Source organism: Nicotiana tabacum, chromosome 15 (assembly GCF_000715075.1).
Source record: "Nicotiana tabacum cultivar K326 chromosome 15, ASM71507v2, whole genome shotgun sequence".
NCBI classification, from domain to species: domain Eukaryota; kingdom Viridiplantae; phylum Streptophyta; class Magnoliopsida; order Solanales; family Solanaceae; genus Nicotiana; species Nicotiana tabacum.
Window position 1 is genome coordinate 111,565,958 of NC_134094.1, and position 18,387 is coordinate 111,584,344.

The following is an 18,387-nucleotide window of genomic DNA, read 5'->3' on the forward strand; positions in this document are numbered from 1 at the left end:
CACAAGTTTTGATAACAATAACACTCTAATTTTGAAACTACACTATAAATGAAATCGAGAATAGACTATAGACAACAAGCACACAGAGAGCAGGGAGGCCTTCAGTGGCATCAGTGCAAACAGAACACCTAAGTAGCAAAATACCGCACAGTTCAGCAGTGAAAAACTAGTCCAAAACAGTTTAACACAGTGGCAAATCTAGCAGCTACCAAAGTCCAAAATAAGTCTAGAAATACCATCACCAAACAACAAAATAGTGGCAAACTAGTCACAACCCACAACCCACAAAGTAAGTCTAGAAAATGATACTTAAAGCCTTAAATACGAATCACTGGATGAGGCATGAGACACTTCTTAATATGCTTCACTAAGCCATAAGTGCCATAATACTTTGGATGACAATTATAAACTCGGTCACAATGAAGGCACTTTGCTTTGCGGGCTTCTTCATTTACTTTAACTAGCTCAAAATATTTCCAAATAGGCGATCTAGCTTTAGGACCACGAGGCATAGTTGAACCTACAAAAAAAATTAGAAAATCGAATGAAAATAGAATTAAGGTCGGAACTCCTATAAGTCTATAACAAATAGACACTACAAGAAATCATAGCTACAACGACATTTATTTAGCGACACATAATAAATGTCAGAAAAAAACTAATTCTTTGATATTAAGATTTTGGTAAGTATTTTTCTATTCTAATCTGTTGTTCACTGGATTAAATTTCTGGTTAACTGCCTTTGAAATATTTTACATGAAGTTAAAGTTTGCACTTTCTTTGATTCATCTTTTCATGTTGAACTGATTTTGTTCTAGTAGTGATGAGATTATTAACATTATTTGGTTGTTTAATCGTTCTTACTGCTATAGAACCTTGAATCCATTTACTAGTACATACAACATTTATCAAACGATTATGTGTAGATACTAATTTTTCTATGTTCATAAGTGGAAACATGTTTAATCTGTACCTTTCTCTTTTAACTTTAGAGTTTATTTACATTACTTATTTATTGTAGTGGTATGTAAACCAAATCCTTTGCTTTTTAGGTTGGCCATCTACCTAGAAACCTCATTTGGCAGAAACATCCAAGCACCTTTCTCTTTTAACTTTAGAGTTTATTTACAATACTTATTTATTGTAATGGTATGTAAAGCAAATCTTTTGCTTTTTCGGTTGGCCATAAACCTCATTTGGCAGAAACATCCAAGCACCTTATTATTTTATTGATGTACTTGATTGCTTTTTGAAATTTTGAGAGAATTTGTGGTGCTTAATACTAAAGTAAAGTTGTCCATACGTTAGAACTGATTTTGAAATATACTGAAGTGAAAGACTAAGACAGTGAGACATTTTCTTTCTTCATACACAAAAGAATAACAGTGAGACTAATTGAAAATCAACATAAATAAAAGGCTAACAGTGAGGCTAATTGAAAATCAACATACACAAAAGATTAAGACATTTTCTTTCTTCATAACTCAGAAGAACTCACACTAACCTGAGAATGAAGGATGAGCGATGAGCTGAGGAAGAAGGCGTCACAGTTGAGCTGAGAAAGAAGGCGCAGAACTCACAGGAACTCAGAAGAAGTCGCAGCAGTCGCACAGGAAGAAGGAAGAACCGAAGAGGCAAACTTTTCAATTGATGTAGGCTTGAGAACCCTAATATAATTCTTTATTTAGGTTTGGGAAATGGAAAATGGGAAGTGACTAAGTGTAATGTGTATTAGTGATTTAGTCAGTTGTAACCAATGGGTTTGGACTTTGGGTATTAGACAAACTATCAATAAGTTTGGGTTTGGGTAAACTAAATTGGGCTTCAAAGTTCAAATAGATATTGGGCTTCAGCCTAAAATGGGTACTAACTAATACCCAAAATTTCGGTTATTCGGTTAAACCAAAAACTGAAACACCAAAATCGTAAACCGCACCGAAAAATTGAAAATTAATAATTTAAAAACCGTGCACCGACCGAAAAATCGATTAAACCGAAACCGAAAAATCAAAATTAACGGTTCGGCCGGTATTTTCGGTTCGGCCGGTATTATCCCACTCCTAGCTACCAAAGGTATTTATCCAGCAGTAGATCCTTTAGATTCAACGTCAACCATGCTTCAACCTCGGATCGTTGGTGAGGAACATTACGAAACCGCCTAAAGAGTTAAGCAAACTTTACAATGTTACAAAGAACTCCAGGACATTATAGCTATCCTTGGATTGGATGAATTATCCGAAGAGGATCATTTACTCGTAGCAAGAGCGCGAAAAATTGAGCGTTTCTTATCACAACCCTTTTTTGCAGCAGAAGTATTTACCGGTTCTCCAGGAAAATATGTTGGTCTAGCAGAAATAATTCGAGGATTTCAATTGATCCCTTCCAGAGAATTTGATGGTCTTCCTGAACAGGCCTTTTATTTGGTAGGTAATATCAATGAAGCTACCGCGAAGGCTATGAACTTAGAAATGGAGAGCAATTTGAAGAAACGGCCTTAAATCTTAGTGTACTGACCCCTAATCGAATTGTTTGGGATTTAGAAGTGGAAGAAATTGTTTTATCTACTAATAGCGGTCAAATTGGCATATTACCAAATCACGCCCCTATTGCCACAGCTGTAGATATAGGAATTTTGAGAATACATCTTAACGACCAATGGTTAACGATGGCTCTAATGAGTGGTTTTGCTAGAATAGGAAATAATGAGATCACTGTTTTAGTAAATGATGAGGAGAAGGGTAGTGACTTTGATCCACAAGAAGCTCAGCAAACTCTTGAACTAGCGGAAGCTAATGTGAAAAAGGCTGAAGGAATGAGACAAAAAATTGAGGCAAATCTAGCTCTCCGACGAGCTAGAACACGGGGGGGGGGGGGGTCCAATTTCATAACTAATTGGTACGTTCTAATAAATAAAAAAAAGTTCTCTTTCTAATCCTATTTAGATTCTGTCGGGTGAATACAATCAAATATAATCAAACAGAATCAAATTCTGATGCAAAAATTCAAATTCAAAAATGAAATGAAATAGAAAAGATACAAAATCAAAAAATCAATATCACTAAGGGTGGGTCGTAGACCTTATTGGATACCATTGACTCTGATATCTAATAAGTTTTACCTACTATTGGATTTGAACCAATGACTCCCGCCATATGAAAGCACTACTCTAACCATTGGGTTAAGTAGGTCATTTATCATCCCAAAGAGAACCAAATGAAACCCATCCTCGATGGATTACAAATATCATATTTCTTAATAAGCAATACTAATCTAAGGAATACCACTCAAAAAGATCAAAGATTGTTGATGTTGGATCATGGAATATTTATCTTGACAAGAATAATTTCAAATGATAAAAAATTGCACTTTAAGTTTGTCTTACATTACTTTTGTCAATCACTTTTCTTTCTCTTTTTTTCTTTGCTATTATTAAACATTTTCATAATTATTTGTTCTCCTTATTTTAAAATCTATATTAATATTTATATCTAAACATATTATCTGTCAAATAATAAAATTAATAGCCAGTGGATCAATCTCACATAGACTACTCATAGCATGTACATGTTAGTTACTGAATTGGGGTAACGGACAAAGCAAAATGCTTCATCTTTTTTTAAACCTTTTTTAAAAAAATTTGTTTACATAACAATTGTTCACCTAAAAATTTGCACAATTAAAGAATCTCTTTTGAGCTTAAAAAAACGTTCAATTAGAGACCATTCATATCATACCCTTAAGATTCGGTGTTTATTTAATGATAATTTAATTGTAAAATTTATATATGGTAAAATTTTGAATGAATTTAAAGTTCTAAATATAATAGTTTCTTAATTAAATCAAATAAGGTAAGATTTAATAAGTAATAAATTTGATTTAATTTCAAAGTCCTAAGAATTAGCTTCGAGATCAAAACTATTTAGTCTAGTGCGAACCTTATTTCCAGAGAGTAAAAAAGACGAACAACATTTCACTAAGGACTTTCGTGCTTTTTAATATAGTAATAGATATAGATTAATTCGCTGGTCCTTTACCATATTGGGATATTCTCTTCTGACTGGTAAATGCCATGTCTTCTGATTAATTCCACGAAAGCTTCAGCTTTCATGATTTCACAATTGAGTGATGTTTGAGCCGACATGATCTTATCCACATTGAATGTTTCCCTACCAGGTAGTCCAAAGTGAACAACCTGATCTTATTCCACACTTCAAAATGTTTACCAACAGAGCAGCACTAATAGTTTTCAATTTGCTCAAGATTTAGACGTGATCTTAGAAGTCCATAAATTCCAAAATAAATAAAAAGAGTCATTTGCTAAACATAAATGGACTTTTCTTGTATAGCGAAATATTTGCTTCGAACTTCTCTCGACCCGTAGTACAGTCACCTGTGCTTCATGTTCAATGCTAAGAATTTCCTACTTTTCTTACTGCTGCTTTGCCAAAAATCTTGTATTATAATTTTCCTATTTACATTGAAAATGCTGACTGAGAATTTACTACAACATGAGGGTACACCTACTTTGATTATATTTTAGAAGTTCACAAACAAATAAGACTATGAGTGCAGAGGTCAGAAAATCTACTCATTGAATTTCAATCAAGATTACATTGATGATTTGTCAATCATCTACAATCTCTAAGACAAACACAATAAACATCGAATTAGTAAACTTTAATTGGAAAAAAAATGAAATACAAAAAAGAAAAGCATTGAAGCTAATCAACAAAAGACACTATATAAATAGAAACAACTTTACTAGGACATTATTCCCTATGCTCTGACAACTAAAAGAGCACAAGCAAATTTGTGGCGTTACCCTTAGGTGCTGGGACTATCTTCAGTGACCATTTGCCAGTCCATTCTCAGTAGCTTTCTTGGCATAGAATCTTCTGTACTTGGAATCAACCTCTGTGAGGTAGTAAGTTCCTGGAGCTAGAAGGCTACAATCTTTGCTTGTGACAAAGTCCTTGGCCCCATATCTATGCTCCATTAGTTGCATTATTTCGACGAATTTTTCAGGAGCCAACTGTCATATAAGATTGATGTCAAGGATGGTTATGTTGAAAAGATAGACATGATATGAAAAAGATTTGCAAGCTACAAATGTATCAACTTCTTGGTCTTCTAGCTTCGGTAGAGTTGGTAACATTGTCAAAGTCTGCATATTATATGTATAGATGAAAATAGCACATACCTCGTGTCTTGATTTCAACTTCTCTGCAACATTCATCGCGCTTGCAATGTTTGACAAGCTAAAAGGATGTTGACCTTCATTAAGCTTGAGTGAGAACATTGTTGCAGTTGATCCACTACCATAGGAGAACAACATTACCCGCTGTCCAGCCTGTGGTAACAAAATCATTCAGAAACTAGAACAAGCAGGTTGATAATAGTACTGAACAAACAACAGGACCAAAAGGGGAAAAGTAACTCCTGATTACCAATGTGTTGTGCTTATTGTGAAGGAGTGATGCAAAAGCAGCATACAGAGAAGCAGTGTACATGTTGCCAACTTGTTTTGGTATTAATGTGGTAGGCTGCACCTTCTCATCGTAAAATGGTTTTGCAACTTGCTGGGATGTCTGTACATGGTTAAAATAATCCGCTGTTAGTTCCAATCACAATGCACATAGCTCTGAGAGCAATTTATCCTACTTAAGACTTCATTTTTAGTGTTTAAAAAAATGATATTTCAGATCACTAGAAAATGAACGAGAATGTCTTTCGAGGAAGAAAGAGTGTAGAATTCAAGAGTGAACCTTCTCAAGATCACGGCTTTGGTAGCTTTCATCACCGCTTAGGGACAAAAATGGTGCAAGCTTTTCTTTGGCAGATTCATCGATAGAGCTGAAAATGGAAAAAGTTCTTAGTCAACAAAATTCCTTTTAGATGATAAAAAGAAAAATCCTATGAAAGAGAAACTTGCAACCCACCAAGCATTCCTCAAAAAATCATTGAACAACAGCCGAGCAAAGCTCTTTTGTACAAGCTGCAGGATTTAAACAAAACATTCAAGTGTCAATAAAATTTCAGATAGAAAAGAAGTACAAATAAAGTCATCAATCCACAATAGACTCTATAAACTACCTTGTTGTACGGTGAATGGAACACAAAGTAGGCTGCATCAGCAATCGAAAACTGCTTGCTTTCCAATTTCTCATATCTAGAATATGAAACACCGCAAAGCAATTAATACAAGATAATCAAGAGACTGACTTCCTAATGGGAGAATGTTTCCACCGAGCAGCTTACTTGTTGCATACGCTCTTGTAGCAAGCATCAAGTGCCATGAGATAACAAGTTTGTGAAAGCTTGCCATCAACCACCTGCAGTCAACAATATTCATCACACCTCACAGGGTGAACAAAAAAGAGATATAAAAGAAGGTTTTAAAAAAAATTATCATCAATCCTACTTTTTCCAGTGTTAACCAAGTCAACCATCCTTCTATTTAGAATCTGTATGCTACAGCTTTTAAAGAAACATTACAGAATTACTTAGAATTACCAGATGAACTAGAAACTTAAGAAAGAAATAAGGAAAGCAAGAAAAGAAAGAGGCACAAAGCTAAAACTAGCAAATGATATTGCTCGAACATGTAAAAAGAAATAGAAAGGAAATTTATTTTATGAGAACGAGTGCTTTTCCACCCAAAAGAACGATTTAGAAGCCACTTGAGATTCAACTGACAAAAAGTACAGAAGAAATTTATCGTAAGAATGAGTGTTTTTCCATCTTAAAAATAATTTTAAGGCCATGTGAGACTAAATTGGGGGGAAAAAAGGCGTAAAGCATGCCTGTGAAAACAGATAATTAATCAGACTTGCAAGGATAAGAGGGAATTACTGGATATTCACTGTCTAGGATAGGTTTGTAAAAATCATAGACATGAGCCATATGGCTAGCCCTGATCTTGCTTTCAAAAACAATAGGGGCATCAGGCCCAATTAGCATAGCAACGGCAGCAGCTCCTCCAGTTGGCCTAGCAGGTCCTTCAGCATAGACCTATAAAAAACATCCAATAAGTGAATAGGATTCATCTTACCTCTTAAGGAAGAACATTACATAAATTTTACAGATATAGCCATGAATCACATTAAATGGAAGATGATTCAATATAACCATATTATTGCAACTTAGAGGTCCCGGTCTATTTCTAGCTACATGCCAAATAAAGAATGTAAATTTAAAGTCTATTAGACAATAGAGATACTATAGAATGTTTATCGGTGATGATCATTACCGCACTATCTGTGCATACAACAAGTCCATAACGTCCATCCCATGAAGAGCTCTCCACCCAATTCACACAGTTGAACAATGCAGCAGTTCCACCGTAGCATGCATTAGTTGAGTCAACTCCTTCAATGTCACTATTCCCACATTTCTGCATGTTTCACATGGCCAGGAGACAAGACACATTACAATTAATGAGATACTAAAACATAAAGCTTTAATAGGGGAAGTAGAATTTAAGAAAGACAAACAACATAGCTGATGCAACCGAACAATCAAGGCCAATTCACTAAGAACAGTGGTTGAAAAGTAAGGAAACTCATGATGGATTAGAAAAGAGCTGCATGGAATAGCAGATGATGCAGTATTAAGTGAATTGAGAAATATCATGTCTCTTTGGCTGCGCATCTTTGTGCTGGTGCAGTAACTGAGGACAGACAAATAACTAAGTTTTCATTTACTTCAGTCAGAGGAGGTCATTCTTATACTATATCACAGAATTAGGAGATAAGACACAGCTTGAACTGCACCATAACATAAAATGGGAAAGAGGAGGTCATTCGATTTACTAAACCAATGCTCACTAGGAACTTAGAATTACCTCAAATATTTGCATCAGGAACGTCTTGATGGATTTGCTTTTATCGATAACAGTCTCACTTCCAACTTCCAGTCTACCAACTTGCTTTGGATCAACAGCATACTTCTCCAGAAGGGAATTAACAGCTGTCAAACTGAAGACAAACAATATAATAAGAATAATTATGTGATACCAAAATCAAATTGCTTTCTCATTCAGTTACGTTAAGTAAACAAACTACTTTAAAATAGAGAATAACCAGATAATTTACTGACAACTTCAAACAACAGAGCAATTTTGCATTATGAGCTTCTAAAGCCAGTGAACATTAGTCAAAAGCGATGGAGGCAATACCTCATTGATATAACATCTTCAACCTCAGTGCAAAAGCCCATACAATCTTGTCCAAGACCAATTGTGTATTTCCCTTTGCTTGCTCCATCATGAGCTTCCAATACTTCCTATACATAGTTAATAGGAACAAGAATTTAGCAGAAATCAGAAAACTAACTCCCTACAATTTTACTAACTGATTTATCTTACTCATAAACTGATAACTGTAATCAAGTGTTAATTACATTAATAATGTTTGAAAAGAGCTTATAGAGCTCTATGGGGGCAAAATGCAACATAGATTGAAGGTGGGCTAACTACTGAAAGTGCTAAAAGAGGTGAGATAGACCTAAAATTACAGGGGGGGAAAGTATATGAAGAAGACCAACAATCTTTTGGAGTTAATATGAACTTAGCAAAGCACCACCGATCGATGAATGCAGAGGACTGTATAGGTATTAAGATTTAGTTGAGAATTACAATGAAATTGACCAGAATGGAGCAAAATGATTATAGAGTACATAGCTACCACATGAGCATATTAGGAAGTTTCGAAAAGAATGCACTCAATATCAATTACATGCATTAATATCTATACTTGCAAGCTATACTACAAAATCACATTCTTTTGGTAGAAATCATCTTAAGCATGATAAATAATGATTCCCCCTATCCCAATGCATGTATGCACGCTTTCTTTTTTACTCTGTCCAAAAAAAGAATGACATTTTTTATATATTTAGAAACAATTTAACTTTAATCTTATCATTTTACCCTTAATGAAATACTTTACAGCCACATAAATGTCTATGGCTTATTTTAAGACCACAAGTTTGAGTACATCTATCTTTCTTTCCTAAACTTTGTGCCTAGTCGAACAAAGCCACAAAAAAATGGGACGGAAGCATTAGTTTCTATGTATAACAGGGAAGCAGGAGACTCTCTCTGTATATTAAAATGAGAAAAAGCTTCAAACTTATAAATCAGAAAATCGCATGCATTTTCCCAGTCGTTCCTCTTTAAAATTTCATTCCACATCGAAAAAGTAAAATCGGCAGCAGTAAATTTCTTTTCAATAAATAAACATAAAAGACAACTTTTTAATGAACTTCAGGACTCCTAATCATAAAACTAAAAAGGCGTAGAAATCTATATTTCCGATCGCGCAACAGAAAATAAGAAGCTCGTATTTCATTTCTCTCTCAATTAAAATTAAAGCGAAAATTACGATATTGAAACAGATTCATAAATTCCAAAACGCATATGTTGTGTCTGTAAGTATAAAGGAGATTAATTACCTGCTGAATGCAAGTAGGAGGGAAGTAAATTTCCATGGCGAGGATTCCGACATTCTTCTGTTGAGGAGGTGCCATTGATTCTTCTTTGAGTAAACGGAACAGATCCAAACAATTTCTCCCTCAAAAATAGGAGAGAATGTTTTGTTTAACAGAAGAAAAAGAGAGATGGGAAATGCGTGAGTGATTCGAGGAGAAGAAGAAGAAGAAAAAAAAAGAAGGTGAATTATTTCATGTTTCCGTTGGGGATTATATATAGTAGTTTGCCCCAGCCCTCAAATGCAGACTTCGTAACAACCAATTTTCATTTTCCCCAAAATATTAATAAATGCAAAGTAAGAGAGAGAAAGAGAGAGAGAGCTTCCTCCTAGTCTAATAATTTGAGAAGTTCCAATATGTAAAAATAGTTTAATTTGTACACATATAAAGAATGAAGTCACTTAAGAATTGATTGTGTTTTAATTGTTTATATCAATCTGGCTTAATAATCTAGAAAATATGGTAGGTAATTCACCTTAAGTCTATAACTGATTATATTACGTCAATAATATAAATTATTTTACTGAATGTGTTTAAGAACCTGTTTGAAAAGTCACCTAGGAATTAGATTTGGGTGTAATTACACAGTTTGACATGTTTGTCTGACCAAGTAATTCAGCATGAAATTGGGTATAATTGGATTCTCCAATTCCCAAGGGGAAGTGAGAATTGATGGTAATTAGAATGTGTAATTATAATGTTACTTTTTAATTTCTTTCCTTTTTGTTCTTATTTTATTTTATTTTCTTTATAACTTTTTATTTTAATTTTAAAATAATTTTTTGTACATTATTTATCTTTTATTTCCTTACCTTTATTTCTTGTGATTCAATGTAATTGCTCATATATTTTATTTCTTATTTATTTTATTTTCTTCATTTAACGTAACTGCGTTATTATTCTAGTTTTTGAAACTACACCTCTTAATATTAAAAATAATGAGTCATAAACAAAATTGGCATATAATGAGTGATGTCATTAAAGTAGAATTTCGTTGTTGAATGAGGTTATAAACTTATTATGTTTCATAATCTTAAGTTGTATTGGAACTTATTTTTATTATGTTGGAATTTGACATATGTTAAAGTATTTTTTTTTTTTGGAGTTTGGAATTGTGTTATATTTATGGTTATAATTTACTTGTTTTAGTAGTATTGGCTTGTTATTTCACATTGCATGTTGTTCATTTTTCAGATAGAATTGGTAGATTAGTTTTGTCAAATATTTGCATAATGTTATGACATTATATTTATAAATATTAATTTATTTTATCAAACACGCATTTCATGATGTTCTTACAAAATGTATGTTTTTAATTTTTATAATCAATTAAACTAAATATTATTAATTTGAAAAATATATATCAATTATTTTTTTAATATTAGTTATAAATATATGATTACTAGCTAATTAGTGTATATTCAAGACAAAATATGCATCTTAAATACCAAATCTAACATCATTTATACTTATAAAAAATTATTTATAGCCATATATTTATTACTTTAAATTTTTAAGTTTTGATCATTCATTTAAAATTTAATCTAACTATGTAATTACACTTGTGCAACCAAACAGTATATTTGTAATTACACTGTAATTACGTTGTGACAAACAAACTGATCGTCGTAATTATTAGGTTATGTAATTATTACCCTAGTAATTACACCAATTCTAAAAATCGAGTGACTTTCCAAACCGACACTAAAAGTTAAATCATATTTTTAAGGAATGTGTTGTATCCGTCACAATTTATATGATTATTGAGACAACTCAAAATGCTTAATATTATTTCCTCTTTATACGACTTTTATTACTTTCAAAAGTTTCAAATTGGTTAAACTAGTCAATTGCTTTATTTCTTTTCCAAAACATGCTTTTCAAAGATTAATAAATAAATCAGTCATCACAATTTCTGATTTTTTAAATTGAATTTTTTATTTATTATTTTTTATTTCGCAAAAAGAATTAGCACCATTTGAATGGACTACCTAGAATGTAGGAATTACTTATTTTTTTTACCTTGAAAATTACTTCATCTTTTCATTTTAAGTTAACTAATTCAGTATGAAGTATAAAAAAGAAAAAAAAATTCGAAATTTGTAAGGTAAAACAAATCATATACAATTGCATGGTCATAAATTATCTTATTATAACAACAATAAAAAAAACTCAGTGTAATTTTACAAGTGAGATATAGGAAGAATAATATGTATGCATACATATCCCTACCTTATGAAGGTAGAGATGATGTTTCCCATAGACCCTAAAATTATTTTATTAAAATCAAATTATTCTTAAATATAAAGATCTCATTCTTTTTTACGTCATCTATTTCAATATATGTAAACTTATTTGATTGGGCACGAAGTTTAAGGAAAAAAAGAATTCTTTTGACCTTGTGGTGTAAAATGAGGCACATATATTTTTGTGTGGCTATAAATCATTGCATAAAGGTAAATTATTTCCGAATATAAAAAGAAGTCATTTTTTTTACACGTACTACAAATAAAATAAATATAAGTATATGTTAAAAGAGAAAAGCGTGTCACGCAAAAAATAGTATCACGGTCCAAAAAGTGAATCATTTTAGGAAGTGGTTCGATAACCTTTTTTATTTATTAATTGGGTTAAAGTTTGATTATCTTCTTGGTGATTTGTGACTTGCGATAGCGGGAGAATCTGCTCACGTTACATCAATTTTGATAAACACCTGCTTACTCAAAAATCAAAATAGCTAACATGTGTCAGTTATTTGAATCATTATTTTGTTCCACTTTTTAGATTATTCTATTTACTCAACTAGTGTGACAACTTCTATTTTCCTTTTAAAGAAGAGTAATTAACTTTTTTCTATTTTTTCAATTATTATTATATGAGAAGTTAAAGGGGAGTATATAAGAAGATTCGTACACTCTATATACTATTCATGCTTAAGTTTATTTGGAAAAATATCATTAACACTCCAATTAATTTAAGAAGTACATGTATAAGACACAAGGTGATGCCGAGATTTGTTTATGTGCATATTGACTATTATATCTAATGCATCCAGGCTGCCCTTCCCTATACCCTGTGCATCCGGGCTGTCCTTTTTGAAATTTGAACCTCTTTATTCTCCTGCACCTAAGGAAATTGACATTCAAATAGAGAATATTATGAGTAAGCATTATTTAAAAAATTACAATTGATTCTCAAATCTGTAAGCGTTTGAACATAAGTTACATAACCTTATATATTATTTTGAAATAATAATTGAGTGAATTTAACTTTTGTGTGGATAATATTTTTCTGTGAATAATGTTTGGAATGGTTTCCAAGCTTTGCCACATTTTTATGAAACGATAGTTCTATCAGGCTTTAATATACTGCCTATGTTATTATTATAGTGAAAAAAAACCGTACAACTTATCTTAGAAAAAATACTTCCCAAGCACAAAAATATTTCAAGAAATTATTTGTTAAAATATTTCTATAAAATTTTAATAAAGAGACTCATGAAGGAACTAGCATTTGCTGAGAAAAAAAGAAATTGGTAGGTACAGGTGGGTAAGGTAATAAAGTTTGTAATAAAGTTGGACTGAATTGTAAATGGAAAACGTGCGGGAAATTTTGCCAAAATAAAAAATGTCAGCAGTCAAAATTTCACTAAAATACAGCCTTAACCCTTCATTTCAACTTCCAATTCTCTGTTTTAAGTAAAATTGAAATTCCTAGCAAAATTGATGCCCAAATATTGATTTACAAAGATTCAATATTTACAAAATACTATACATATCCAAAGGCAATTTTATACAAGGATTAATTATATGCTTCACAAATGTAAAAAAAAATCATTTGATGTTTGAATATATTAAAAATATTCATTTACTAGTCAATTGTTTTGGCAATAGTCTGATCATTAAGACCAAATTGAAGAAAGATTGTCTAGTACAAAAAATAATTCCTGATTTTCAGGAAAGAAAAAGAACATGAAAGACACATGGATAGTAGTTGTTTTGATAATATATAGAACCTTTTTAAAAATATTTACTTAACATTTTAGAAAAGAAGAAGAAATCAACCCCTATCATTTCATTAAATTAAGTGATATGTATAAGTAAATAGATTAATATCAAATACTTCTCTGATTAAAACTATTAAATATTGATATTAAAATGTGTACACTATCTTTAAAAAAAAGAAGGGCTAAAGCTAATATCTGCTTGAAATTGGAGTTACAAGTACTGATGATTTATTCTGTAAATACTTATTTGGACTCATTGTTTGCACTAAATTAATTAATGCAATACATGTGTTACTTATACATATATTTATACTTAATTATGATTAAGTGATAGTATTTTTTTCTTCAATTTTCAACAACTAAAATTAAATTACTTAATTTAATGTTTTCTACATTAATTACCACCTTCTTATTTTCTACTTTCCTCCCAAAAGTCACTGAGTCTAGTCTACTTTCCTCCCAAAATTCACTGAGTCTAGCCAAAGGTAGATTTATAGCATAAAAAATGGATGAAGTAAATCCATAGTCTCTTCGTCAAATAAGGTATTTTATGTACATGTTTGTTAGAATTGATCAAATATCATCTCATAGTCTCTTCGTCAAATAAGGTATTTTATGTACATGTTTGTTAGAATTGATCAAATATCATCTGTTGGTACTCATGCTCTAAAGAGACTAAATGGTACACTTGATTGTATTCTTAGTTTTTTTTACCTAGAGGAGGGATCTGTAATATGACCATTATTTTGGCTAATGGAGTCACTATCACATAAACATAAGCATCTTTGCAGAATGTAGACTTTATTGGCAATATTCTTTAGGACCCAAAAATATTGCATTGTGTGTTGGACATTATTTGCACAAGTTATATCTCTTCTTTTACACCTAAGAGGCCAAGACTTTTTGCCTATAAAAGGGAAGGTCATTAGTTCATTTTAGACACACCAACAAGACTTGAGTCTTCATTTCTTGTTTCTTCCTTTATTAAGAGTGTTTTGTATGAGAGTTAAGTGTTGGGAAGCACTTATGTGAACCCTTTATTTGGAGTGATCTTGTGAGTTTATTCCTTTAGAGTATTTGGGATTAATTAGAGTATTTACTCTAATTTCGTACTCTCTTTTATACTCTTATTGTTATAGTAAATTGCTCCTCTCCGCTTGTGGACGTAAGTCACTTTGACCGAACCACGTTAAATTTGTGTCTTCTTTATCTACTTTAATTGCCGTTGTTATCAACTTCCATTGTCTTTGTTATTGTCATTATACCGTTGTTTGACTATATTCCGCACTACCCGAATTCCCAATCCTAATAGGATCAATTCCCATTTAATATTTTCTTTTTTCTCCTTTCTTTAGTGATACACTCCATGTTATAAAAATATTCGATCCGGCCCCGAGTCTAGCCTATCAAAAATAAATTATAGAAAAATATAAGAGGAAAGAAAAAATATTAAATATATTCTACAAAATGGCAGCCAACCCCAAAGTCCCTCTTCCTCGTGCCAATGTATTCCAGTTTCTGTTGGGCTGTGACAGTGACAGGGTTTGGACTCTTCTTAATTGAATCTAATATTTATAATAATTAATAATTACTTTTCAGTTTGCAAGATTAGATCCAGTCCTTTCTTGGCATATGGATTATTAAATTAATGCCCACCTAACTTTCTCAGTGACTTATTTAAGATGAAAATGACAAAAGAAACAAAAAAGAGCTCATGGAATAAGTTGGTACCTCTTCGTAATACGCATAATTCAAATATTCTATATCGGAAGCCGCCAAATTAGAAGTTCCATTTTTAACCATATCATGGTATTTATTTGCAAAAAAATTAACTTTCTAGTGATAAACATGTTAAAATATTTATAAATTTATAATTTCTTCTCCATATCTCTCTATGCTACTTACTTTGTAAATTAGAAGTGAGACGTTATTCCTCTATTTGGATCTATTGCCTAAATTACCAAGAAGACATCTCCAACTAGTTTAGATTAAGAAGTTATCGTCGTTGTGTTAGTCTGCGAAGATAGTGATAGGATGGATAAAATCTTTCGATATTTAATTAAAGGTTTCGAGTTTAAGTAAAGAAAAAAAAAAATCTTCGTAGTAAATATTTCCCCCTTCAATAGTTCTTATACGACACAAATTTGGACTAGTCATACCCTCTAAATTAATACTTGGGTGGGAAATCAATTCAACCGTCAAGAACTTATATTTCTATAAGTGAATTATTCCGAATTCAATTAAGTGACTCTCGAACAATGAATTTCAATTGAATTGTTTTCCCTTGTTTCATAAAAAAAGTACAAATTAAATTGCCTTTATATAGAGTGTTTTATCCTTCAAAAATAAATTTTTCGACGTGAATTTATGATTTAAAGTCAAAACTTTAATTTATACACACTTATACAATGTCACGTTATAGTATGAATTTACCTATTATAACATTTTATTAATCTTAATTTACTGTTACTTAATTTTATGCCTTTGAGCGATTAGAGTACATAATATTTTTTACTTTTATTATTTTTATTTTATATGTGATACTCTCGAACCATGAATTTCATGATCAGTTGAATTCTTCTTTTTTTCTCTTTGTTTCATTAAAAAATAAATGAGAATTCAAATTCAGTGACTGTCGAACCATGAATTTCAATTGAATTTCTTCTTTTTCTCTTGTTTCATAGAAAAATAAAAAAAATGTCAAATCTGAAAACCATCATATAAATTTTATTATTATCTCTCTCTCTGTTTTGGACTTATTCGAGTTTTATTATAAGTCGTGCTGACAGGCAAACTTACCTACATTAAGCAACTAAATAATATTAGTCAAATAAGAACAAATATAGGATAATGGTGCTGACGTCAAAACTAAAATACTGTTAAATCCAGTAGCAAACCAACCAGCATATTTTCATATGCCGACGAAATTCATCCGGTAAAAACATTCTACTTCCCCCCTTATTTCCCCTTATTTATTTATTTTCATTTTTGGTCCTACAATTATTAGAATCATTAATATGTCAATGACCATTCTAAGTTCTAATTTTTTTTTCTTTGATTAATGGGAATTTGAGTCTTCTAATGTCCATTAAAGTGAAAACGTATGTATTATTCATCACTCAAATTCCAAATTTTTTATTAAAAGCAAAGAGATCCTAATTATTTTACCACATTCCATACTAGTTCAAACGTAGTAAGCAGTAACACATTATTACTGCGCTTCTTGGCTTCACTTGGGGATATAATATTATCTTACAATTCAACAATATTTAAGTGGATATAATATTAGCATGCAAGTAATTGTATTTTTGAGATGATAGCTGATATTTGTTTGACACTTTTATTCAAGCATCCCAAACTGGTGGGGTTCATTATATATATATATATATATATATATATATATATATATATATATATTATATATATATATATATATATATATATATATATTCTTTTTTTTTAGACAAGAGTGGGTTGCTATAGTGGTGAGGTATTATTTAATTTAGACAACTTCACAGCTATTACTACAAGTCAAACAAAATATTTCAATTTTTGTACCCTGTCAAATGATTTCAGAGTAGTATTATTTTGCAACCCAATTATTGCAGTCAATACAGTACTACGAACTCCTCAAAGCAGCTGACACAGTTTAGCAAACCAAAATTGAAGGTCATCCAAATGTTTTATGTGGAAAAATCGAAATCATATTTGTATTGTTTTTCTTTTAAATTAGGCAAGTCAAAGTTGTTTCAGTACACTGTTAATAAACCTAACACTTGAAAGAAACAAGTCTGCTAGCTTAGGGTAACTCCAAAGGTAACATTGGTCCAAGTTTTTGTGCCCCACATTAGACTTCGAGTCAGGCGACTCAAAATGAATATGGTGGTTGAGACGTAGTAGATTAATATAATCATACACAGCGGCGGAGGCCGGATTTCCGTTAACGAATTCAAAAAGAAAAAGTTAAAAAATTAAAAGAAACTATGATGCCAGTGGAAATTGAACCATCGACCTCACAAAAGTTCTAAACCCCTTTACCACTGAGATGTTTTCGAGCTCTATCAAAGGATTCAAATTATAATATATAGAGGCGCAAAACAAATTTTGTCTTATATATACAATGTATTTTTCAGGTGAAGGAGGTTCGTGAACCTGCTTCCGCCCCTAAATCCACCCCTTCATACATATAAATAGATTAGTTTCTGTACACGTGCGTTCTGTACTAATCAATATAAATATTTTATAGTGGTAGTACAAATAATAGAATAGTATAGTAATTTATCTTTGGATAAGAAAATAAAAGAAAAAATTAAATATGCTGAAATCTTCTAACAACACCGAGTCACTACAAGAAAAGGTGTAATTTGTGGAGTTTTTTCTTAATTTTGTGACGGTTTCGGACCCCCACAAATTGAATTGTGAGGGGGGGAGGGGTGGACGACCCCACGACGACCTCCGCAAATTAAATTTGTAATTAGTGAATTTTTTAAAGTCAATTAAGGGCAGGTTATAACCTCCTTTATATGATTTTAATGCTAAAAAATAATAATTTGTGGGCTTTGTAACTGTCACAATACGAGTTGTGATTTAAAAATAATAATCTAGTGACAGTGTATAACCATCACAATATGAGCTCTATGTTAAAAATAATTAATTAGTTGGGGTCTATAATCGTCACAATATAATCTCTTTTATAAATTTTAATTTATGAGGATTAATTATCCTCACGAGTTGAATATTGAAATGCGATTTCTTCTCATTAAATATTGCATGATTAAATAAGATCAAGCTTGTATCATCATATGCATAAACAAAAAAATAAATTATTTACTAAATAAACAGAAATCTAATTTCATTAAAACATCCACAATAGCAACAGCCACAAATTCAAG

The 18,387-nt window shown here is 31.4% G+C and overlaps 1 protein-coding gene across 1 annotated transcript; it reads right to left on the minus strand.

Moving 5' to 3' along the window:
• Nucleotides 1-4,575: 4,575 nt before the first annotated feature.
• LOC107816507 (hydroxymethylglutaryl-CoA synthase) lies at nt 4,576-9,847 on the minus strand. The gene is made up of 12 exons (XM_016642230.2): nt 9,454-9,847; nt 8,177-8,283; nt 7,844-7,976; nt 7,250-7,393; nt 6,853-7,011; nt 6,259-6,332; nt 6,094-6,169; nt 5,940-5,995; nt 5,766-5,853; nt 5,448-5,588; nt 5,201-5,350; nt 4,576-5,032 (listed from the first exon to the last, which is right to left on the minus strand). Exons 1-12 carry the CDS (start codon nt 9,526-9,528, stop codon nt 4,844-4,846), a joined length of 1,392 nt encoding a protein of 463 aa, XP_016497716.2. The 5' UTR covers nt 9,529-9,847; the 3' UTR covers nt 4,576-4,843.
• Nucleotides 9,848-18,387: the final 8,540 nt, after the last annotated feature.

Bases quoted from the DNA above. Each gene is read 5' to 3' on its own strand.
- LOC107816507 (XM_016642230.2), bottom strand. From the start codon at position 9,528: ATGGCACCTCCTCAACAGAAGAATGTCGGAATCCTCGCCATGGAAATT. The intron at 5,854-5,939 runs GTGGGTTGCAAG...TTCCATTTTCAG, and splicing joins GATTTTTTGAGGAATGCTTG to CTCTATCGATGAATCTGCCA. The intron at 5,351-5,447 runs GTAATCAGGAGT...TTGTTACCACAG, and splicing joins ACAATAAGCACAACACATTG to GCTGGACAGCGGGTAATGTT.